Source organism: Brassica rapa, chromosome A02 (genome assembly GCF_000309985.2).
Source record: "Brassica rapa cultivar Chiifu-401-42 chromosome A02, CAAS_Brap_v3.01, whole genome shotgun sequence".
Taxonomy (NCBI): domain Eukaryota; kingdom Viridiplantae; phylum Streptophyta; class Magnoliopsida; order Brassicales; family Brassicaceae; genus Brassica; species Brassica rapa.
In genome coordinates, this window is record NC_024796.2 from 11157968 (window position 1) to 11182360 (window position 24393).

General features: G+C 32.5%; 4 protein-coding genes across 5 annotated transcripts; all 4 read right to left on the reverse strand.

The window, feature by feature from the left end:
- Positions 1 to 141: 141 nt before the first annotated feature.
- On the reverse strand, positions 142 to 1850 carry LOC103853356. Its single transcript, XM_033285032.1, has 2 exons — positions 932 to 1850; positions 142 to 685 (listed from the first exon to the last, which is right to left on the reverse strand). The coding sequence occupies exons 1-2, from the start codon at positions 1478 to 1480 to the stop codon at positions 407 to 409; spliced, it is 828 nt and encodes a 275-aa protein (XP_033140923.1). The 5' UTR covers positions 1481 to 1850; the 3' UTR covers positions 142 to 406.
- A 179-nt stretch (positions 1851 to 2029) lies between these two features.
- On the reverse strand, positions 2030 to 4748 carry LOC117131913. The gene is made up of 2 exons (XM_033285027.1): positions 3082 to 4748; positions 2030 to 2709 (listed from the first exon to the last, which is right to left on the reverse strand). Exons 1-2 carry the CDS (start codon positions 3748 to 3750, stop codon positions 2197 to 2199), a joined length of 1182 nt encoding a protein of 393 aa, XP_033140918.1. The 5' UTR covers positions 3751 to 4748; the 3' UTR covers positions 2030 to 2196.
- A 1343-nt stretch (positions 4749 to 6091) lies between these two features.
- On the reverse strand, positions 6092 to 13864 carry LOC103852619 (glutathione S-transferase U12). 2 transcript variants are annotated; one of them, XM_033285675.1, is made up of 2 exons: positions 11981 to 13864; positions 6092 to 7649 (listed from the first exon to the last, which is right to left on the reverse strand). In XM_033285675.1, the coding sequence occupies exons 1-2, from the start codon at positions 12664 to 12666 to the stop codon at positions 7565 to 7567; spliced, it is 771 nt and encodes a 256-aa protein (XP_033141566.1). In that variant the 5' UTR covers positions 12667 to 13864; the 3' UTR covers positions 6092 to 7564. The 2 variants fall into 2 exon arrangements, with proteins under 2 accessions (XP_033141566.1, XP_033141565.1); XM_033285674.1 differs by having other exon boundaries at positions 6092 to 7652; positions 11984 to 13861.
- Positions 13865 to 17017: 3153 nt separating this feature from the next.
- Positions 17018 to 21842, reverse strand: LOC103852621 (glutathione S-transferase U11). The gene is made up of 2 exons (XM_009129520.3): positions 18187 to 21842; positions 17018 to 17674 (listed from the first exon to the last, which is right to left on the reverse strand). Exons 1-2 carry the CDS (start codon positions 18511 to 18513, stop codon positions 17309 to 17311), a joined length of 693 nt encoding a protein of 230 aa, XP_009127768.1. The 5' UTR covers positions 18514 to 21842; the 3' UTR covers positions 17018 to 17308.
- Positions 21843 to 24393: the final 2551 nt, after the last annotated feature.

Sequence of the window (24393 nt, forward strand, 5' to 3'; positions counted from 1 at the left end):
GTATTAATGAATATGGATCTTGTAAAATCTACATTTTCATGGGAAGGGGAGATTGTTCTTTTTTTGCTTTGGTAATGATTAAGTAAACAAGTTTTTCAGCAAGAACACTTTAGTAGGATAAGTTGTTGAGGACTTGCAAAATGCTTGGACACTTTAGAATATTATTAAACAAATCTTTTAACTACAACATCATTTCTTGATGGTGAATGTTCCACAGGACCACATAAATACATATAAATTAATAAACTTAAAATTATAGAATAAACAAAATAAAAGATTAAAGCACCCAAATATAACCTAATATTCTAAAATCAACACTCCCATAACCAATCGTGCGCCTTTTTATTAGAACTATCTCTTAATCTTTGAGCAAATAGCCAGACCAATATTGCAAATAGCATGACGTTTACGTAGTTGAGGGAACTAGAACGACGTGCATTGTCCCATTGTTTGGCGGAAGTTGCAAACGGAGAGGAAACAACTTGCCGTTCAAAGGATTGCGTGTACATACAACAACGTCATCCATGCTAGTCTCTTCCCTGAGCGCCTGCGTCAACTGTTCCACGCTATTTCCTTTGAAAGTCAAAGCGTATCCAACGGCTGAATCATTCTCCACGTGTCCTTCTTTGTCTGCGATATGGTAATATATGACCCTCCCTTCAGATTTTGGCAGCGACTGAGTCAACTAGTCAACACAAAATCAAGAAAATGTTAAGTCGACAATCTTGAAAATAATATTTCCAAAAATATATCTAAAAAAATCAGCTTCCCTAATCCTAATCCGATCTTGAAAGTAGCCAAGTGAAACATTAATCCTACACCCCTATATTTTTTTGAATTAATATTTATAATCACAAGTCTTTAAAAAAAAATTCTTTTAAACTTATAATGTATTTACTAATTGTTCCAATGTTCTGATCTTAATACTAACCTCTACCACGTATTTTTCTGAAGAGGTTCTGGACATAGGAGGACTTGACAGCTTCCTATGTGGCGCGGGAGTTGTCGCCGGAGCTAGAGCCGGAGGCGCCGTTCCGACTAAGATTTCAATGAGATCAACATCCCACAAAAACGAGTCTGAACTGTGAGGTGAGTCATGCGTGACGGAGTTACGCCAAGGAGGAAGTCCACCATTGGCTCGAAGGAAGTTGCCGTATCTAGTCCTGAGCTTCACTTTCGATCCTTCTCTCACCGGCTCCCACTCTACGGACGAGCCAAGCCGATTAGGTTTCGACAATACTACTTTACGCCCCGTTGCACCGAGCAAGAAACGCTCGTTCGAGGCGGTGAGATAGTTGCCGTAGCCACTCCTCAAACGGATCACTTCAAAGGAACCACGAACCAGCTCGACGGTCCACCGAGCTCTCTTGTCGGAACCAATCCTGTCTTGAGTCACCGTCTCTTCGTCTTCATCCGCCATCAGATACTTCTCGTGGACGTTACGCATCCTAACGGCTTTAGCGTTGTGGAAAAACTCCATTTGCTGATACTAGCTATGTTATTACTAAAAAAAAACAAAAGGCTATGTTATTACTAATTCTGAATTACATGGTATGTATTTATAAGTGGAGACTAAATCCCAAGCGGCACGCAGTGACGTGAACCTTTTTCACGTGAGCCTTTTTTTCTATCGTTTATTTTTGAATTAATTGAATAATGAATAGCCATGTGATGAAACGATTTTAGCAACAAGGCATGGAAAAGTCGTGCTTAATTGACGTGTTGCACCATAGCTATGGTTTCCACGTCAGCATATTTAGATGTTATCCTTTTACGTATGTTTCCCCTCTTCCTCGTTACAACCTGTAACCGAGAGAAAAACAGTATAAATTAAGTTATTCTATGGTGAAAATTAATTTATTTTATTATTCAAAAACTATAATTCATCTATTTTATTTCTATGGTTGATTGAGAAAACAGTATAAATTAAGTTATTCTATGGTGAAAATTAATCTATTTTGTTTCTATGGTGAAGTTGAATATAGTCATATAGATATTATTTTTTTCCTTCTGAACATAAAAAGTTAACTTAAACAAAACATTTTCGGTATTTAACTCAAAAATTCAATCACACATTTTGTAAGTGGTTTATGGTTTCTGTTATGGGCTGGGTAAGCGGATTTTGAGCCCAGTTCATTATTACAAAACTAATTTCCAGAACTTTATAGGAGTTGGAAGTTGGAACCCAGTATATAATTAACCGGTCCCATGAGAACGCTCCATAATCTCGACCACATCAACATCCCAAACCACCCAACTCTGCGTAGCAGTCCGGTTCGGCGTATCATGCGTAACCGTATTCCTCCAAGGTGGCACTCCCCCATTGGCTCTTAAATAATTCCCGCCGTTTCTACTTCTCAGCTTCACCTTTGACCCTTCTTTAACCGGTTCCCACTCTCCCGCCGGTTCACCGGTTCGAATCCTCCTCGACTGAACCACCTTATGCCCCGTCGCTCCGAGCATCAACCGCTCGTTCGACGCCGTCAAATATCCACCGTGGCAGCTCTTTAACCGGATGGTCTTTTCGGACCCGGGTACCAACTCAACTCTCCACCGGGCCTCTTTCGATGACCCGTTTCGTCCCATTATCACAGTCTCTTCATCGTCATCTGCTACTAGATACTTCTCGTGTGCGCTGCTTCGTAACCGCACCGATCTCGCATCGCGAAAGATGTCCATTGCTGATACATTTTTCTTCAAATCTTTCCTCTGTTACAAAACCAATGTTTAAATAGTTTTTGGTTTTAATTTTTAATTCTTCTTAAAAAAATTTTGAATATTTTTTGTTTTGCTGTATTTTGTAGTTTATAAAAATTGAATTATGATTTATTTAAAATAATTCAATAAAAATACTAGTAAATATATAGAAGTTTATATTTTTTTTACTTTTAAAATGTAATAAAATATTATGTTTTATTTTTATTTTTAAAGAAATGTATATTAATTTGTTGTTCTTAAAATGTTATACTCTTAACAGAAAATTATATTTTATTGAAAATAGGATTATAAAATATGTATAAATAACTGACCTCGGTTATACAAAAATATTTATGTTACTGTCTGAATAGAAACTTAACTGACCTCGGTCGGTTTTGGAGACAATGTCCCCGACACTGTCGGAGTAAACATAAGCTTCGGAGAAGAAACCGACCCAAGATCCGACCCTATGGAGTTGGAAGATCCATATTTAAATGATTTTTTATCCGTTGACTCGTTGGTTGACTCGTGGGAGGAGACAGAAGAGTTAAAACTCGAAGCCGGCGACGAAAACCGATCCGCGAACGAAACCTTCTCGGGACTCTCAACGGTTTCTATAGACCACAAGATCCATTTCTTCGTTGCTGCCATGGCCGGCTCACGGTCGTGCGTGACGGAGTTTTTCCACGGCGGCGATCCACCGTTCCCGCGCAAATATTTACCGTTCCACGACATGAGTTTCACCGGCAAGTCGTCTCTGATTGGCTCCCAGTTGCTTTCGTGCTCAGCCTGACGAAACGGCGGCGTTTGGATGACTCTCTGGCCGGTCATGCCAAGAAGAAACGACGAGTCACTCGCCGTTAAGTACTTGCCGTAACAGCTTTTGAGACGGATGAAGTTAGGCTTACGTGGCACCATCTCCACCGTCCACACTGATTGCCGTGAGGCTCCGTCTGAGCTTTGACGGATGGTTTTTTCGTCGTCAGCGGCGAAGAGGTACTTTTCGTGACAGCTCCGTAATCTAACGGCGGGACTTTTCGTGAATAGCTCCATTTTTTTTTGTAGACACGGCGAAAGTTTTTGTTATGGTCGTATCGTTTGTCGATTTATATTGTCCAAGTATAACCATGTCATAATGTTTAACGCGTAGATATGTTAGGAGATCACGATCGAGTTTTCTTAGTTACATACATCACTTTCATTAAATTATTATTCTAATATATGATGAAATTGCCAAATGAATTTCCAGGCTGTTGATCATAAGTCTTCGCGACCAGGTCAAGATGTTACATTGGAAGCTACATTTTGTTCCCTTTTAAATGATTAGTAGTGGTAATTTGTGATACTTTTATATCTTCCAAAGTCAACCCTCTTTCTAATTTAGTTTGTACGAACGGTTTGATACCTGATTATATAACAATAAAAGATTTAGTTATACTTCAAGTTGTAGATCTTGATATCACTTAGGCTTGTCCAATATGGTAAAACGAACTGAACCGAAATAGACAATATAGTGTGGTTTTGGTATATGCCATATAAAACCAAATGGATATGATTTTATAAAAACTGTAAGATTTGAATATGGTTTGGTTTATAACTGATTAAACCGAATAAACCGAACAAAACTAATCAAAAGCAGAAACATGTAAATATGTACATATTTTATAACTCTATTTGTTATATAAGTTATTCTTTTGTTAATAATTATTACCATATTCTTTTATAGTAATAAAGAATACTAATTTGAAAGACACTTAAAATATAATTAAATAAAAATTCATCGCAACTCACGCTTCTTATTTTCTTAGTCTTCTTCTTTTAATCATTTTGCTTTCTTTTAGCATTGATTAAATTGAAGTGAAGGTTATAAATTTGATGGATAATAACTAGAAAAAACATTTCACAACTTTTTTCTTATTTATAAACGAACATGACTTTGATGAACACTAAATATGATTTTGATGAACACTAAATATGGAAGAGTGGAAAAAAATTTATTTCATACTTCTTTTTTATTTTTTATTTTTATTTTCAAAATTTTGAGCTTTGATTTTAATTCTAAATTTGATTATTTCATCTGAAGTTATAAGCGTTTTTATTTTTTTTTGTTCTTTTATTTGAAAATATAATATTATTTTAATAAATGACTGGATGACAATATGACTCTAAAATTTATAATACGATCCCAAACTAAATAATTATATTTTGGTATAAAACCGAATAAACCGAAAACCGACGGTATATAAACCGAACCGAACCAAAATAAATATGGATTTAGAATGGTAGTTATATTTTACTAACCGAAATACCAAAAAACCGAAAAAACAAACCGAAACCGAACCAAAATCTGGATTGAACACCCTTCTATATCTATCTTATGAATTTTAAATTTGAAAAATAACTGCATGCTTTCCACTTATGGCTTGGGCCAATATATGTGCTGTGCTATGTGTGTTTTGAGGTTGAACATCTCAAACAGCCCATTTGAATGGATCCGACCAAAATTATTATAGCTTGGCAAGTATTGGTCGGAGTACAAGCCTATAGTACAAACGGTAAAATTTGAAGTTTAGAAGGGTGTAATCACACAAACATTATTACAAGACTCCTCGAGATAGATGGCCTCGGTATGCAGATTCTGTTGTACCGGACCAGGCGGATCAAGCTAACTGATGAATATTCGTGGATTCTGCAGAAAGGATCAAGTGAAACAGATTTGAAAACCTAGTTTGAATGTGTTCTATTAGTATATTTGGAATAAAGTATGTATTTAACAATATAGATTAGCTAATTTAAAGTAATGATATCTGGTTTGAATATTAACAATTTTTAATTTGTGTTTTCACTTGTGTTGTTATCCTGTTCCAATATGAATTGGATAAGCATGTAGCTTATAAGCATGTAGCTTATCTTTGTAATTTCAGTGATTTTAGAATATTGTGCCATCTGTGTAAATGTTTTGTAATGCTCTAAAATTAAATCATGATATGTTCTTTATTTTTTTAATTTGATAGCAGAAAAATTGGACCGAACATATATTTTCTAAAAGATATGTGAAAAAAAACAAAAACTACACTGGTATGAAATGTACGGGTAGAAAAGAAATAAATATAATCTCCACCGTGAAACTTGAAAATAAATATATATGTAATTACACTATAACTATGAAATTGAAATTAGAATAATTCTAATGTGGTTTTCTTTTATAGTAACTACTAGATTCTGGACGGGTATATTTTTGTTTTAATTTCTTTTTAGAAATTTAATTTTCATATTTTTGTTTTTTTTTATAATTATATTTTTGTTTTTATTTGTAATCATATCTGTGTATAAATCTTAATCAAATCTATTTTATAAAATAATAGTCATTTAAAAGTTGATGGCATACGCTCAATTCTTTGCAATCTTATTGTCTTTATCCCGTTTCTTTGTAATCATATGTGTCGGTTCTAGATCTTGACCCGCATGTATAATATTGGTTTGTAATTTTTTTGTTTTTTTAATGTAAATAAGTAACATTTTTTGTAATTTTCTTATATGTTAAAGAAATTTAATTTATATGTTTGTGTATAATATTTTTTTAAATTATTAGTAAGAAGTTTTGATCATTGTATTGAATTTGTGATGTTACATAACTATACAATTGTGTCACGGTCATTTCACACATTAATTTTGTAGTTTATGTTTAAAGTGATTAATTTTTTAAAAAGTAAGAAAGTTATAGTTACAATTGATATGTGTTTGGAATGTCAATATATATTGGAATATGTGTTTGGAATGTCAATATATATTGGCATAAATTTAATTAAAACAAAGTTGATTTTTCTAATGTTTTTGTTTCTTTGGTATCTCACTTACTATTAAAAATATATATATTAGCATAAATGTCTCTTTGGTAACTGACGTGATATATTAATTGATGTTTGTATGAATAACTGCATCGATATATTTTTTAATCAAACTGGTCATGGTGGTTAATGTGGCGGTTACCCAATTATTAGGCATGTATATGTGGTGGTTAGATTCAGAAATTAAATTTAATTGCAGTTATATTTAAAATGTATGCTTGGCTGAAATAATAGTTGAACACGATCTTTTATCAATACGTGCTGTTGTTTTAATAGAATAGATATTTGTTTGTGCAGTATGGATTATGTTACATCTCTGCAATATTTTGACGTCTTTATATATGCACTTAATTTCCTCATTTGAATGACTAATCATTATACAGAATTCTAAGCAGCACGTATTTTGTTCTTGAATCATGTCAAGTATCACAACGTATCTTATTGCTCATGAAGGCATTAGTTTCCCCAACATTAGGGGTTGAACAGCGAAGCCGTACTGCTGCAGTATTTAAGGTTTGGATTCGTCGCACTGCAAGAGACTCTAAATCAATTACCTTGTAAAATAGATTTTAAAGCAATGTGATCTATCTAGTTAAATATACGTAGATGTCATTTATGGAGGTAAGTGTTGATGAGTCTAGACAAACAATTGATCCCTAGTTTTGTAACCAATCCTTATTGTATATATGAATTAAATTGTTATTTTCTGGTACTAATGTTAAGAAATTGTTTTTCGTTCATAACTTTATCATCGATAAATAGAAAAACTCACAGCAACAAACATGATTAGAGTCATTAACCCCACAAATAAAAACAAAGGATAGTTAGCATAATGTTTATTGTATAATTTGTATTCATATTATGAAATATTATATATATTACATGTCTCGAAAATAGTAACTTACAAACAACATATTTTTTAAACACAATCTTGGAGAACATAAACCAGAAACACACATTCGCCTCCACTGCATATATAAATGCACACAAAAGATTATCATTTTCAGAACATCTTCTCACTAGACATTGAACTTCTGTTTGGCGAACTCGATGAACTCGGCAACGGTTGGCATGTAAGGTTTCACAGCTTCATGTGCTTTGAATATCCACTACAAGAAAACACAAGTTTTACGAGGGCAGTTTTCCTCGTGACTTCGTCGTAAAAGCAGTGTTACGAGGAATTAGCGAGGAAACCCGTTTCGTCGTTATACGTTTGTCGTAACGCATATATCCTCGCTAATTCGTCGTAACATAGCGAGAAAATAATTTCGTCGTAAAAGCGAAGAGGAATATTTCGTCGTAAAGACCACGTAACGCTTCCACGTAAGGACGTCGCTAAATTTCCTCGTAAATACCACGAAAGACGTTCCTCGTAAAACCCACGTAAATAACTCGAAAGTAAATACTCGTAAAGTAAACGTAAATACCTTGATAGCTTTTCTCGTAAAGACCACGTGAACTTTCCACGTCATTTCCTTGTAAACAATTCCTCGTAAAAACCTCGTTAAGCTTCCACGTAAAGAAGTCGCAAAATTAGCTACGAATTTACTTCGTTTCGTTATTTTACAGAAATATAAAAAATTATAATTAAAAAAATAATTTAAATTATTTAAATTATTAATAAAATTAAAATTCTAAAAAAATCAAAACCAAAATATTTTATATATAAATAAGTTTTGAATTCATAATACAAGAACCGAAATTAAAAAGAACTAAGGGTCGTGAATCGCCCGATAAAATTCATCACTCCTCGCCGTTACATCCGCCTCGGCATGTGTGTCGGATGTTGACTCGCCTGGAATAGGATTTCGTTGTCGCATGGTCATCGGGGGAGGAGGAACCGATGGTCCTCTAGAAGAGGGAGACCCAAAGACTCTCTGAGTGTACTGAGTCTCGGGGACAGTCTCTTGTCCCGAAGAACCGGGAGCTGATGAAGACGACGGGTCTAAACGATTATCCGGCTCACCGAACATCTCTCTGTAATGGGCAGTAAGTCTACCTTTTCGAACCTGAGAAAAAAATTTAATTTTTTAAATTTTCGTCAACAGTATATTTTCCAACATTATCCACCTAATCAAAACTAAATAACATAAGATCCGTAAACTTATCTAAATTCCCTATACTAACCACCTAATCTACCTAAACTAACCAAATTAGAGAGGAATTAGAGAGGCTTACCATTGCAACGAAACAGGGAGGAAGTGGAGAGGAAGTAGAGAGGAAAGAAAGAGTGAGCGCTCGGGGTGTATATATAAGATTACATTCCGTCGCAAATTCCTCGTAATTTTACGACGAATTACAGAGGCCCGTGTTTTTTTTTACGACGAAACAGCGAGAGATTACAAAGGCCCGCGTTTTATTATACGAGGAATTACAAAGGCCCGTGTTTTTTAGGTACGAGGACGTTACGACGATTTTGTTTACGTGGAATTACCGAGGAAAGCTTCCCTATAAATATACCCGTAACTCTCCTTCTCAACCCACACCCAAACTCCCAAATCACACCCTATCTCACATCATACTCTCAAATCCAATCCTATTCAAATTATAAAAATTTGAGAAAAAAGGAAGAGAAGATGATATTGGAATTTATGTTGGTGAGACTTAAGTAATATAATTGCTGGAAGTCTTGCCACATGTAAATCCAGTATATTTCTTCTTTTTCTTTTTTTTTCTAGTTTTTACAGTACGAGGTGTTTACGACGATTTTGGTTACGTGGTAATTACGACGAATTTGTTTTACGTGGTATTTACGACGAATCTCTCCTACGTGGAATAAACGAGGAATTTGTCCTACGTGGTATTTACGACGAATTTGTCCTACGTGGTATTTACGACGAATCTCTCCTACGTGGAATAAACGAGGAATTCGTCGTAAGTTCGACGTCAACATACGAGGAATTAACGAGTATTCCGTTTAAATCCCTAAAATCCGAAACCCCAAACCCCAAACCCCATATTCCTTATCTTCTACTTCATATATTACAAACTCTATCTTTATTTTCATTCCAAACCACAATTCACTATCTTCAAATTCATATATTCCAAACCACAATTCTCACTTTTACTTATTCATAAAACAAACTCCCACATTTTCTTATTCACAAAACAAACTCCCACATTACCTTATTCATAAAACAAACTCTCACATTACCTTATTCATAAAACAAACTACACAAAATCGAGTATATTTCTTCTTTTTTTCTTTTTTTTTCTAGTTTTTACAGTACGAGGTGTTTACGACGATTTTGGTTACGTGGTTTTTACGACGATTCCGTCCTACGTGGAATTAAAGTGGACCGCGTTCATCATTTATATTACGTGGTATTTACGACGAATCTCTCCTACGTGGTATTTACGACGAATTTGTCCTACGTGGTATTTACGACGAATCTCTCCTACGTGGAATAAACGAGGAATTTGTCCTACGTGGTATTTACGACGAATTTGTCCTACGTGGTATTTACGACGAATCTCTCCTACGTGGAATAAACGAGGAATTTGTCCTACGTGGTATTTACAACGAATTTGTCCTACGTGGTATTTACGACAAATCTCTCCTACGTGGAATAAACGAGGAATTCGTCGTAAGTTCGACGTCAACATACGAGGAATTAACGAGTATTCCGTTTAAATCCCTAAAATCCGAAACCCCAAACCCCAAACCCCATATTCCTTATCTTCTACTTCATATATTCCAAACCCTATCTTTATTTTCATTCCAAACCACAATTCCCTATCTTCTAATTCATATATTCCAAACCACAATTCTCACTTTTACTTATTCATAAAACAAACTCCCACATTTTCTTATTCACAAAACAAACTCCCACATTACCTTATTTATAAAACAAACTCTCACATTACCTTATTCATAAAACAAACTACACAAAATCGAGTATATTTCTTCTTTTTCTTTTTTTTTTCTAGTTTTTACAGTACGAGGTGTTTACGACGATTTTGGTTACGTGGTTTTTACGACGATTCCGTCCTACGTGGAATTAAAGTGGACCGCGTTCATCATTTATTTTACGTGGTATTTACGACGAATCTCTCCTACGTGGTATTTACGACGAATTTGTCCTACGTGGTATTTACGACGAATCTCTCCTACGTGGAATAAACGAGAAATTCGTCGTAAGTTTGACGTCAACATACGAGGAATTAACGAGTATTCCGTTTAAATCCCTAAAATCCGAAACCCCAAACCCCAAACCCCATATTCCTTATCTTCTACTTCATATATTCCAAACCCTATCTTTATTTTCATTCCAAACCACAATTCCTTATCTTCTAATTCATATATTCCAAACCACAATTCCCACTTTTACTTATTCATAAAACAAACTCCCACATTTTCTTATTCACAAAACAAACTCCCACATTACCTTATTCATAAAACAAACTCTCACATTACCTTATTGATAAAACAAACTACACAAAATCGAAAATACATCAATCGGATTCATCGACATTCTCATCATCACTAGAAATGTCTTCATTTTCATTAAACTCGTCTTCAACAGCTTCGTCTGTGGCATCATCGGTAAGAACTTCGTACTCGTGATTATGCGGATCAATGAGAAGGATGTCATCAATTTCTTGTTCAGGTTCCTCGACTCCATTTATCTATTCTTCTTGCAATGGTGGTTCTTCTCCACTGATGATTCGTCCTCGAGGTGTTACTTTGATCACTGCTAACCTATTTATAACCGAATCTCTCATCCGAGGGTATGGAAGGAAGCTAACTTGGTCTGCTTGTGAAGCTAAGATGAAAGGCTCGAATTTGTTGTACCGTCGTCCACCTTTGACATCAACTACACCGAATTTGTTAGACCGAACACCTCTGTTGACGACGGGGGTCGAACCATTCACATTTGAAGAGGACGCATTTCAGCTTCAGTATCCCTGGAAATTCGACTTCAATAATCTACGTGTGTCACTTACAAAGTTGGTGGATTCAAAATTAATTAGGTGCAAAAAAAAAACGTGTGTCACTTACAAAGTTGGTGGATTCAAAATTTCCTCGCTAAATCCAAGTAAATAGTTTCCTCGTAAATAATCTCCGTGTGTCACTTACAAAGTTGGTGGATTCAAAATTAATTAGGTGCAAAAAAAAAACGTGTGTCACTTACAAAGTTGGTGGATTCAAAATTTCCTCGCTAAATCCAAGTAAATAGTTTCCTCGTAAATAAGACGCGAAGTTTACGTCCACTTTACGAGGAACGTACGTGAAACATGATATCATCGTTATTTCCTCGTAAATGACACGTCACATTACATCGACTTTACGACGAACGGTTTTTGTCGTTAGTTTACGAGGAAATAACGATGATATCATGTTTCACGTACGTTCCTCGTAAAGTGGACGTAAACTTACGAGGTTTTTTTTTCCTCGTTAATATTCCTCGTTAAGCTTGAGTTTTCTTGTAGTGATCTCGGCCCACTGGACCAGGCCCGGTGTTGTCTCTGGACTCAAAAACTTCATACCTGAAAACGCCTCGATGACAGATAGTGGACCCAATATGGCGCCACATGCAATGTCGACGTACCCAATGTTTTGGCCTCCGAAGAAGTCTCCGCCTTTGTTGCTCTTCTGAAAACCCTCCTCCAACGCCGCTAGACATTCTATCAAACTTCCCGCTGCCGTCATCCTCCCGGCTTCATCTTTTGCTCCAGCCGCCGCATCGATCGATTCAAAGCACTGCACCATGTTCACAACATTATACACATATTCCACAAGAGTTATATATAAAGAAACAAAGGTATTGGTGAAACTTGATACATTTCCGTCAACGAAGTGAGCCCAAAAACGAGCAGCGGCGCGATCTTTAGGATCAGAAGGGAGGATGGAAGGCTTGGAGGGCCATGATTCATCGACGTACTGAACAATGTTGAGAGACTCGCAGATTGAGACGTCACCATGGATAAGGACAGGGACTTTCTTGTGGATTGGGTTGGATTTGAGAAGAAGATCGCTCTTCGAGTTCAGAACATCGGCTTCTTCTATGTACTCGTACTCAACGGACTTAAGGTGTAAAGCGACTCGACCCCTCAAGGCGAATGGGCTTGACCATGTTCCAAGCAGCTTCACAGTACTGTTCGAACCATTCTGAGCCATCTTAGTTTTGTGTTTTTTTCTTAATGTGAGCTATGTATCGAGAGACGAAGTTGTATGTTTTCTTGTTTTTAACATTTGAGTTTTGGGTGCGTATTTATAAAGGAATAATATATGTTTTTCATATTTTTCTTAATTCAAAGGTCGTTCTAGTTTTTCTTTTGTCAAAAGGTTAAGATTTAATTTTTGACTTGAGACAAGAAAATAGCACTAACAAATTTGATTTTAAATCCTAATTAAAGATTAGTCATGGGAAAATAAGGTGGTTTCAATTTGACCGGCACTGGACTACGAAAGTGTCAGGATTGATTGTTGACTAGTTAGATTTTTTATTCGAATACGATCATCCTTCAAGATTATTACTTAAATACATTATGGGCCTTGTGCAGACATATTTTTTTCCCAAAAGTTATAATGATATTTCCTTAAATTTACAAATTAGGACCCTAATCTATGTGCTGTTTAACAAACTAGGAACCTAATTCTTAAACAAAAAATTTCAGAATATTGAAGGACCCTGTGCATGTGCACTTTGAGCACACCCCAAGAGCCGGCACTCATTATTATGACGGCTTCAAATTATCCTAGGTTTAAACCAACACTCCATCTTAGGGTACTGGTTTCTCCACTATCACCCACAAAATCACTTTTTGCGGTTGGTACCGGTTATTGACGTTTTGTAACAATCACTTAAACCGTTCTAAACACTTTCAAACCACTATAAGGTGGTGATTAGTCGGAATGTAACTGTAGAAAATTTACTTTATAATTTAGTTTGTAGGATTTTTGATTTATCTTTAAGGGATATAGCTTTAAAATTTCCTACAGCTAAAAAGATGAGACTTTAGAAAATAAGATTTTTACAACCATTTTTTGTGTGTTTTTGATGTAGCTTTAGTTTTTTTTTTTTGTAGCTTTAAAAACCAAGATAAAACATGATTGGTAATATTTAAGGTTGTAGATGAAAATTAAAGCTAAAGTCAATTCCTACAGCCTAACCAATCACCCCCTTAAATCTCATAAATTCAAAAGTTAGTTCTAGCTAGCGTTTGCGGTTGTGGATGGTTGCGTGAGGATGATTTAAAAAAAAAATATAAATACAAAAATAAAAATATTCAATAAAAAAATTAAATTGGAATTATAAAATACTAAAATATATCTATTATACTTTAATTAATATTATAAATTTTAAAAATAAAAATATTTTATATAATTTTTAAAAATTTAAAACTAAAAGTTTCTAAATATAATTTTTTTATTTATTATAATTTTATAATTTTTGATATTTTTATAATTATGTAAAATGTAAAGGTTTTTAATTTACTATTTAACCAATGTTGTATTTGGTAGTTAACCAGTCATAAGTATCCCGCAAACACACCAATTTCTAACCGCAGAACCAGCCGTACAAATCTCTTAAAACCGCTAGAACCACAACCACCCGCATCCGCAAACTGCTGCAACCGCAACCACTGCGTTTGAACCCGCCAGACCCTTAATTTATTCGGTTACTAAAATTATTTTCAAATAACTACGTTTGTTTCAGATTTTAATAGAGCAATATAAAATTTTACCCGCGTTATAAAACGCGGAACTAATTTCTGATTTATAAAAAAATTACTTCATGAAAATTAAAAGTTTTAACATAATTTATGCATTTTTTAATCTTGCATATAAGTTATGTTTAAATTTATGTACATCATCTATTCTAATTCTCAATCGGATTAAAATTTTGGATTTTATATGAGTTTTGTATTAATATATTTAAAAGTTAGATGAAAATAATTTATTCAAAATTTATTTTGAAGTTTATTTTTATATCTTGATCTTATATTTTCTAATAAAATTGAATAGAAATTAAAATATGTCAGTTTAACTCGCATCATACTGGTAACTGAAATGAGAAAATCTGATATTTACCTTGTTTTGTAGTATTACTCTAAATATTTTATATATTTGAATAAAAAATCTGCATTTTTGTAAAACCAATTGTAACCCAAACCACCACATAATTAAATACTACAAATTTTCTTGTTTGTTTTTGTTAAAAATATTGATCTTGTTTTAAATTTTCATTTTATAAGTTCTTTTTTGATTAATATTAATTTTGATATTTTCTACTATTATATTAAATTTAAGAAACTAGTTTTATTTGAAAAAAATGTATGTGGTTTTATTTATACATGTACTTAAATTTAGTTTGAAGTATAAAATAATTAGTGCAATAATTTATTTATTTATTATTTAGTTAATATTATAATTATACTTATAGAAAATGTGAAGATATTAGTTTATTTTAGTTTTACGTTTTATAATTAAAATTTAATAGGATACTAATTTAGGATAATAGGATACTAATTTACAAATTTCTTTTTAATAAGAGTCTGTTACAAATAAAATGAAAAATATATTTATAATTAAAGTCAAAAGAGATTATAAATTATTTGATTTTTAGATTAATTACTTAAATGCCATTTGAAAATATTTTCATTAATGAAAATAAAAAAAATCTAATATTTAAATGTCATTTTTCGTAATATAGCACATAAATAATGAAATATTCAATATATAGGTACTACTCTTTCATAACCGACTTTTCTTTTTTATTCAAACATTTATTTTGGTAATAAACATAATATTTTAACCTCTCACATTATAATTAGGTTATTAATGAGTGAGATAACTACCAATTGGTAATGTCTTTATTCTTCATTGCTACACTTTTAATTCTATACATTATTTTGTTTTGCATAATTGTATTTTATAAGTCAGACGCATCAAAATTTTAAACCGAATGCAAATGCTATACTTACGAAAAATTACGGTCATATATAAAATAAAATTAGTTTGTATCAATTTGATTGAATCCCATATTTATAAAATGGTCATAAGCCTAGATTGACACCAATATATTGTTGAATAGTTAATAGAACTTATAAATTATTTACTGATGGCATCTTCATCAAGAGTAGTTAGTGTATTTTGGATTGTGCATTCTGGATATATTCGCCACCAGCCGGGGAATGAACTTCTAATTGCCGTTTTTGTAAGTATCTAGTCGCCACTTTTGAACAGAAGTCAATATATGATTCAATCTGCGACTAACTAGAAGTCGCGCAATAAAGATAAAAAAAACAATGTAAAGATAAAACTAATTTTATGACTTTTATGGCTTGTTTGCTACTTTCTTTTGATCATTTAGCATTTTGGCAGGATGCTTCACGGAAAAATATTTGCAACATACACGGGTAAGATGATTTTAATTCCGCAAAAAAGACTGATAATATTAGATTCATGTAATGGTTTCACTATGTCAAATATATATCACAGACATACGTAAGAAATAAAAACAAAATAAGGTGGAAATGATTAGTCCATTACATTTTCCTCTAATAGTTTTAAAACTTCTCAGTCCATTGATATTCTATCTTTTATTTCTTCTCTTTTATAATATAAGTAGTTTAATAGATATTTTTATTTCAAAATATAATTTGTTTTCACATTTCAGCACAACTTTTTACTTATTAAATTTTGTAGACCAATTAAATTATAAAAAGTGGTTTTCACAGTAAAAAGTGTGAAACTGATCTCAATTTTTTTCTTTTTGTTTCAACCCGCTAACTACATTTACACCCTTACTCATTGAGTTTTTTTTTTGCTAAAAAAATAATGGACATGCCCTTACTCTTTGAGTTGATAAGTTTAATCTGTATGGCTAATGGTATATTCGTAGGACCTACTTATCATTTCTACTATTTTCCATCTCGTATTTGGCTTAATTTGAGGGAACGGTAAATATTCTTCGCCATCTTCTTACCCTTTTTGATGTTTCAGATAAGGAGATACTACGACTATGGTTAATGGTAATTTAATGGCCAGTCTTAAGCACATGCAGAAAAACATTTGCTTGTGGCTCCAGATTTTATAAACCTACTTAAAATATACAAACACTTGGATCGAATTCATGCATGTCCTACGATAATTGGGGTTATTACGTGATATACAAAGATGTTATGAATTAGAAAAAGTTCATTATATCTAGTACGTTTGACTAGTTTAGTTGGCCCATAGGAAATTATCAACAATGTCAGTGGAATTCCATTGTCTTACATTCATCATGTCATCACTTGCTAAGTGTATTTATTAGCTAGGTTGAATCATGGATTTTTTCCTCCAAATGATGAAATGTGGCAAAGCTTCACTGCTCAACGAATTTTACATGATATTTCAATCATAAATCTCTACATCTACTAATAGTATATTGTCAAAAAGTGGAAAAAAAAACTGTTTTTTAGAATATTGATTGATTTTACTAGCTTACCGCATAATGAAATCTAATAGTACCTCGAATACATTCAATGAAAATTTAATTTAATTACCAATGAAGAACGTACTCTTTTTTTTCTGACAAAGAAGAACGTACTCGTTTTTACGGGACACAACTGATTATCTCTGCATCCATGTAAAATGTAACAAATAAAAACTTTTCTCAAAAAGAGAAAAAATACAAGAGAATATTTTGTCCGTCCCTTTAAATTAGCCGAGTCTATATCTTATTCAGCGATCTCGATTATTAGAAGCATATGATAATATACCCGTCGTCTAGATTTCGGTACATAAATATAATTTATATAATCTTTGGTCTTCATTTAAAGAATGAAGTATTGAACTTAAGCCTAGCAAACTCGACCAGCTTTTCGATATCGGGCATGACAGGCTTGACTGCTTCATGGGAGTAGAATCTGTCTACCCAATGGAAAAGACCTGGTGTCGTTTCTGGATGTATGAACTTGACGCCGGTAAATTTCTCAAGAACCTTGAGAGGACCCAACATCGATCCGAAACCAATATCGATGAATCCGATGTTGTCTCCTCCAAAGAAGCCTCTTCCTTTGCTGCATTCTTGAAACGTTTCTTCCAATAGAGCCATACACATTTCTAGTTTTGCTATCGCAGCCTTTCTTTCCTCCTCGTCTTTTGCTACCGCCACTCCATTGATTGATGTGAAACACTATATCAAAGGTCAATACGATTGTTTAATTTGATTATTTATTCAAGTTACTACAAAACTCTAAACAAAACAATTAATACTCTAATAGTACGAGGCCTTTTGAAATGAAAATCAAAGTAAATTCATGCGGACTTGCCAATTAGGCAATATCGTACTAATCGGAGAATATAAAGTTTTACATGGACTTTAACAATCCCAACATACTCCTAGTAAGGACATGCTCTTAACCAAAAGTGATTTACGTCCTCTCGACCACCAACTCGCCAGTTACCAATGTAGAATTTTTAATATGTCCACTCGAAATAATTATTTTTTATAGTCCATTCTCGTTCTGAATCTTAATCATAATCTCAATGTATATATACCACAATTCTTTTAAAAAAGGTAAGAGAATGTGGGATTGTAAGATTGGCTATAAAATATTTAAGGTCTTCTAAATCTCAGATTCAGTTCTGGTATTAAAACAAACATGTCATAAAAATAAGATTGCTCATGGATTCATCATGACTTACGTGTTCGTCGATGTAGACGTCCCAAAAGCGAGCTACGGCACGATCAAATGGGTCTGAGGGAAGGATGGGAGGACCAGAGAGCCAAGTTTCATCGACGTACATGACGATGTTGAGAGATTCACGGATTGGTTTATTGCCGTGGATGAGTATAGGGATCTGTTTGTGGACAGGGTTGTAGTTTAACACGCTCTCCGAATTTAAACTATCTTCTTCTTCAAGATACTCGTACGGTACACGCTTTAGGTTAAGTGCGATCCGAGTCCTCAGCACGAAAGGGCTAGGCCATGCTCCTAATAGCCTTACGTACTCATCACTGATTAGACCCATTACACTTTTGGCTGGTTTATACCTAAGAAGTTTTATAAGTTGGTTTCTGAAAACAAGAGAGATGATCAAACTCGCAGCTGTTTTTTTTTTGTGTTGGATAAGTATTAAACAGCTGTGGCTTTGATGAGGTTTGGTCTCTGCGTTTGGCGTCAATATATATATGCACGAGCTCGTATTTTATTTTCTTAGATTTCGGCACGCATGTCAGTCAAATAAAGCTTCGCTATATGCATGTGCCTCATAATAATAAAAGTACATAAATAAATTATTTGGTCAAAAAGAAACAATACAGAATTGATATGTTTGGGCAGGTAGGAGATTCAAAGAGGCGAGAGAGTTAAGGAAAGTGTGATGAGTCCCGTTTAGTTGCCTGATTTGTACCGTTATTAAACAGTAGGACCTAATAGTTGCAATTCGGTGTATATCTTTCATTTTCTTGCTAATTAGTTGGAATCTTGTGCATACTTGAAAATGCGACGTTAAGGGAAAAAAAAAGTAGTTGGAAAAATGGGTTTTATCTTTTTACACATTTGGTACTTGTTTTCAGCTTATATTAATTTTTTAAATAATATTTCTTTGTAATAACATATGGTGAGCTGAATAAACTTTTTTTTGAACTGAATAAATTTTTTTGAGAATTAAATTAAAAGAACTGATTAAACTTTTTTGAGAATTAAATTAAATTTACTGAATAATATTTTTTTGAGAATTAAATTAAATTTACTGAATATACTCTGTTTTCACTTTTGACTGATGATTCAAGATAAGCAAAGTCAACATATCATATATCTTTTCCAAAAGGAAGGATACGAAGCGAGGATTTTTACAGAACTGCAAATTCTTATGGAGAAACAAACCTCTGCTGCTTAAGGGTATCTCCATCCCAACTCTATTTTTTCCTCTAAAATGGAGTAAAAATGGATATGGAGTAAGGAATGCTCCAACCCAACTCCATATCTCACTCTATAATGAAATTTACTCCATAAATGGAGTAGTTTATTTTTTGTTTGTTCATCACTCTATAATGGAGTGGGAAATGGAGTAGGGTTGGAGCAATTTTACTCAATTTTCACTTTTACTCCATTTTAGAGGAAAAAATGGAGTTTTACATTAGAGATGCTCTAAGTCAAAGAAAAAAAACTTCTGCTGCGGAAAATGATTAACGTCATGAATGACGAGTATGTTCCTTCCTGCTTGCGATGTAGCATACATTTATGATAATTTTGTATTGTTTATGTTTTAGTTATTTTGATAATTGTCCATTTTTGATATCTATTTGACGAATTTAACTACGTATTTACCAAGAAAAAAATTAACCAAAAAAATTTAACTACGTAGAAAATTGTAGTATTTGGTGTTCACAGAGAATTAGCGAATTCTTTACGTTATCATTTTTCCTACAGATCACCCCATTTTGTAGATAATTGGACTAAACACACGAATATTTCCAACAAAGAAACTAAAACATATTTGCTGGAAACCAAACAAACCAATTTTCTTGAACATTACATAATTAAGTTAGGCCTGAGAAATTTACCCCAAACTGAAAAACCAAACCATATCAAATCAAAAATCTCTAGTTTGAAACTGAATTAGTTAAGAGAAACACACAAATAGATTCTAGTTTAATAATTGTGAATATTTGTATCGAACCAATACGAATCAGAAAACAAATGGTTATATCGTAAATGTACAGGTGCGTTCCTGAGATGTTGGAGGCCTAAAACAATTTAATGAGAGTTTTCTAAAATTTTTTTTTATAAATTCTGAACATTTTTCTATGTAATTTTTTTAAAAAAATTTAGGAGCCTTAAACTGATGTTTCAATTTGCTGTACTCAGGACCACCCCTGTACATGTATTAACAAAAAGGAAACTAATTGTAATTTTGTATACACACACACTCACTTTTTTCCCGGTTCGTATTCACACTAACCACGACTGGGTCAAAAGGATATACAATGTGCACGTTTTGGTAGAACGTTTGACAGCATTGATGACATATACTCATAAACTACTACTTTTCAATGGTAAATATTGACTACCAAATTAAATGTATTGTATGGATCTTTGTTCATTTCTCTCTCTCTCTCTTATATTTCCAAAACCAATATGTCTCTTGACTATTTTGAGCACCAAATTTCAGCCTATGGTTTTATCCTACTGTAAAATTAGATAGAAAGTTTATGTCCTCCTTTTCAGTGTCTATAGTCAAGGGTAAAAACACTTGCACAATTATACAGACTGTTCTTGAATGGTAACGTTAGTAACTGCGGTTTTCAAGAAACGTTATTGCAGTCTAATTTCACCAATCAACTTTTTTGCAATTGACGTTTTTAGGAAAAAATAGAAATATGAGTTTGCGTTTTTCAAGACATGAATTAGTGAACAAAAACACACTTGTTTGCTGAACTTCCAATCATTATGTAACGGTTTACTTCAAAATTCAAATCCGCTTGCAGAGTAAAACATACTTCCTCTGTTTTATATTAAATATCGTTGTAAAGAAATTTTTTTGTTACAAAAAGTATTATTTTCGACTTTCAATGCAAAATTTATTAATTTGATTCAGAAAATTATTTTTATATTGGTTAAAAATATGATATAGGTATGTGTGCACAAACTCAAAACTAATTGTTTTCTTAGTATGTGTGCATAAACTCAAAACAACACTTAACGGAGGGGATAATTTTTTTTATCTTTTACTATCTTTTATCAATATATAATATTTTAATAGTATCATATTATTTTAGTAATAGTTATATAGTGAGTAAATAAGTTACTTTAAAAGTGTTATTTTATACAATTTTTTACATTATTATTTTTCTCATATTTTAAAATAAATTGTTGTAACAAAAATATATTTATAAGAAAATTTATAAAAAAATATTTTACCAAAATTATTTTAAAAAATACCTAAAACTGAATTACTTTCAATGATTAGAATATTTCATCTAAAATATCATAAATATCGAGACAATTTATAACTCGGACGGAAAAACATAATTGTTAAATATAAATTTAACGGAAGTACATATTTGTTACAAATATTTATAATAATTTATCTATCTTTATATAATAAAATTTCTTTATTGAACTGGAAATTGAATAGATATTTAAATATCTACAGTTCAATTTATATATCTAAAATAGACATATTTACTGTATTGGAAAACAAACTTATTGTGGGATCGGTCAAGGAAAATTGCCACAAATAGCACATTCATAGTATCACTTTTCATGTTTACACTAACCACTTTTACCTTCACTTTTAATGAAGGATAAAAGACAATTATACCCTTATAATTAATTAATCTAGACTTAGGATTTAGAGTTGAGGGTGAGGTAGGGTTTTTGGAATGTGAAATTTAAGATTCTAATAAATATATAAATAAATACTTAAAAAATATATAAAAAAATTTAAAAAATAGTTTCAAACATAATTTTCTTTTTTCAAAAAGAAATCTGAAATAAAAAATAAAAAAAATTCGAAAAACTAAAAAAAAAATTTATAAAAAAGTTTGAATTTGAAAAAGTATAATTCGAAAACATAAAAAAAATTACATTTTTTTTATTTTTTTATTTAAATAATAATTTATTATATATATAAATAACAAGGGCATAAGAGTCTTTTGCCACTTAATGAAGAATGTATTTTTGAAAATGTCTCCTTAGTGGTTGTAAAAATGAAAATTGTTATCATGAAAGTGGTAAACATGTAATTTCTCCATCGGTCAAACCCTGACTCGTTTTTATCTACTTTTTAATTGTGTTACAAATAAGATCTAAGTAAAACCGTCCAAACCAGTTTAAAATGGTCAATGTATTTTTCTCATTTTATTATTAATACCTATCTAAATGTTTTTATTTTACTTTATTTGTTAATATAATCAAATAATTAAAATTCTTAAAGCGGTTTATGTATTTTCCTATTTTTATATTCAAAATATCTTAACTGAATCAAGAAACAGATGAATGCAAAAATAACCAAAATATTATTTATATATCTAAAAATATTATTTATTTTTATTTAAAATGAGTTTTAGTATTTAAATTTATAATAACAGAAATATTAGGAAATTAACACTACACAAAATTAATTTTTATTAACGTATGAATATGTTTATTTTACATTAATTTTCTTATCAAAACCACATTACTTTCTATCAAAAACCGCACTATTTTTTTGTACACCTAACTATATTTTCCTATACATCCAACTATATTTTCACCAATTAAAAATTAACTAGAAAATATTGTAAATAAATTTTGAATTGAATTTTTAAAACGACACTTACTTTGAAACGAAAATTTATTTTATAACGACAATTAAACTGAAACGAAGAGAGTAATTTGGAACTTTGACATATAGGTACTGCATAAATTGACCAATGGTTATTTAATATTATAATTGAAAACTAAATATATTTTTTTGTGTAAATTGTTGTTTTTCTGTTCTTCTTGGACGTTTTAATGTTTTTGTAAAACGTTAGTCCTTTATTGATGTGTAGTCCATAAAGTCGTCTGCGCAATTTCGGAGTTGTTACGAGTTTTAGTGAATTTGGACGGTAACTAATAATTAATTTTTTATTTGTAATTCAATAATTATATTTTTACTATTAATTAATTAGTGGAGTGTTTGACGGGATGAATAAGTTTGGAATTTCTTCGTCTATAGTGTACTGCTAATTTTTTGTATTTTCCACAGTGTAGTACTATACCGTTACTTTAAGAATATAATAAAATCGATGACAAAAACAAAGAATATAATAAAATCAATCCGACTCTTTGAGAAACTCAAAAAACTACAAACGATCTCCAAACAAAAGAGCAAAGACCGATTCGAACCAAAATATAATATTGTGTACATTGTTTTCTTTTCAAATATAATATTATAATAAACCGATTCGAACCGAAAATAGAATTTTGGGGGAACCAGACCATGGAACCGCAACAACTATTAAGGAGGACAAAACGTGCAACACACTGGACAAAATACAACCACACGCGCAAATTCCTTCCAAATCGTTGGTCCTAAAACTGAGATCAACGCAAACTTGACATTAACTATAACCGATAGACATGGCTTAATTGATTTCTTTGATGCACAGTAAAAAACATTAGTGAAACTTCTTAACCCACATAAACCAGAAGTTAATCGTCTTAGTGGTAAGAAAGATAATCCTCTTTGGATCCTGGATACGGGTGCCACTCATCATATGTCTGGTCGCCTCGATCTCTTTTTAATAACATTCATCTCGTCTCTCCGGCCTCGGTTAATTTACCGGCTGGAGTGAATGTCCTGTCAAATCAGCAAGGCATGATTCAATTAATGTTACATATACACTTGAAGAATGTGTATTATAAGGACGGTTCCACACTAATTTAATCTCTTTTGGCCAACTTCTCACTGATAATCCATTGGTTGGTCAATTTACTGATTGACTTGTCATTTTGCAAGACCGCATCACGAGGATGCTAATTGGAGCGGGTGAACGTGATTAGAGGGCCGGTATCACTTCCACGGGCTGAGAGTGGACGTGGGGGGGGATCACGAATGTTGACGGACTGGAGAATTACAAAAATTAAAAACAATACAAACATGGTGTTAAAACTCTGTGAAGTACTTTCAGAAACAAGGATTATCATGAAACCTCATGCCTCAGAACACCACAAAAAATGGATGTGTGGAACAAAATATCAACACATATTAAACATAGCTTGTGAATTACGTTTTCAAACTGGATCACCCATCAAATTTTGGGCTGAATGTTACATAACTGCATGTAACTTGATCAGTCGACACCATTTAAGCTCTTGAACAGAAAACACCATTCAAGATGCTCTACGACTGTCCACCTGCATTCGATCAACTCCGTGT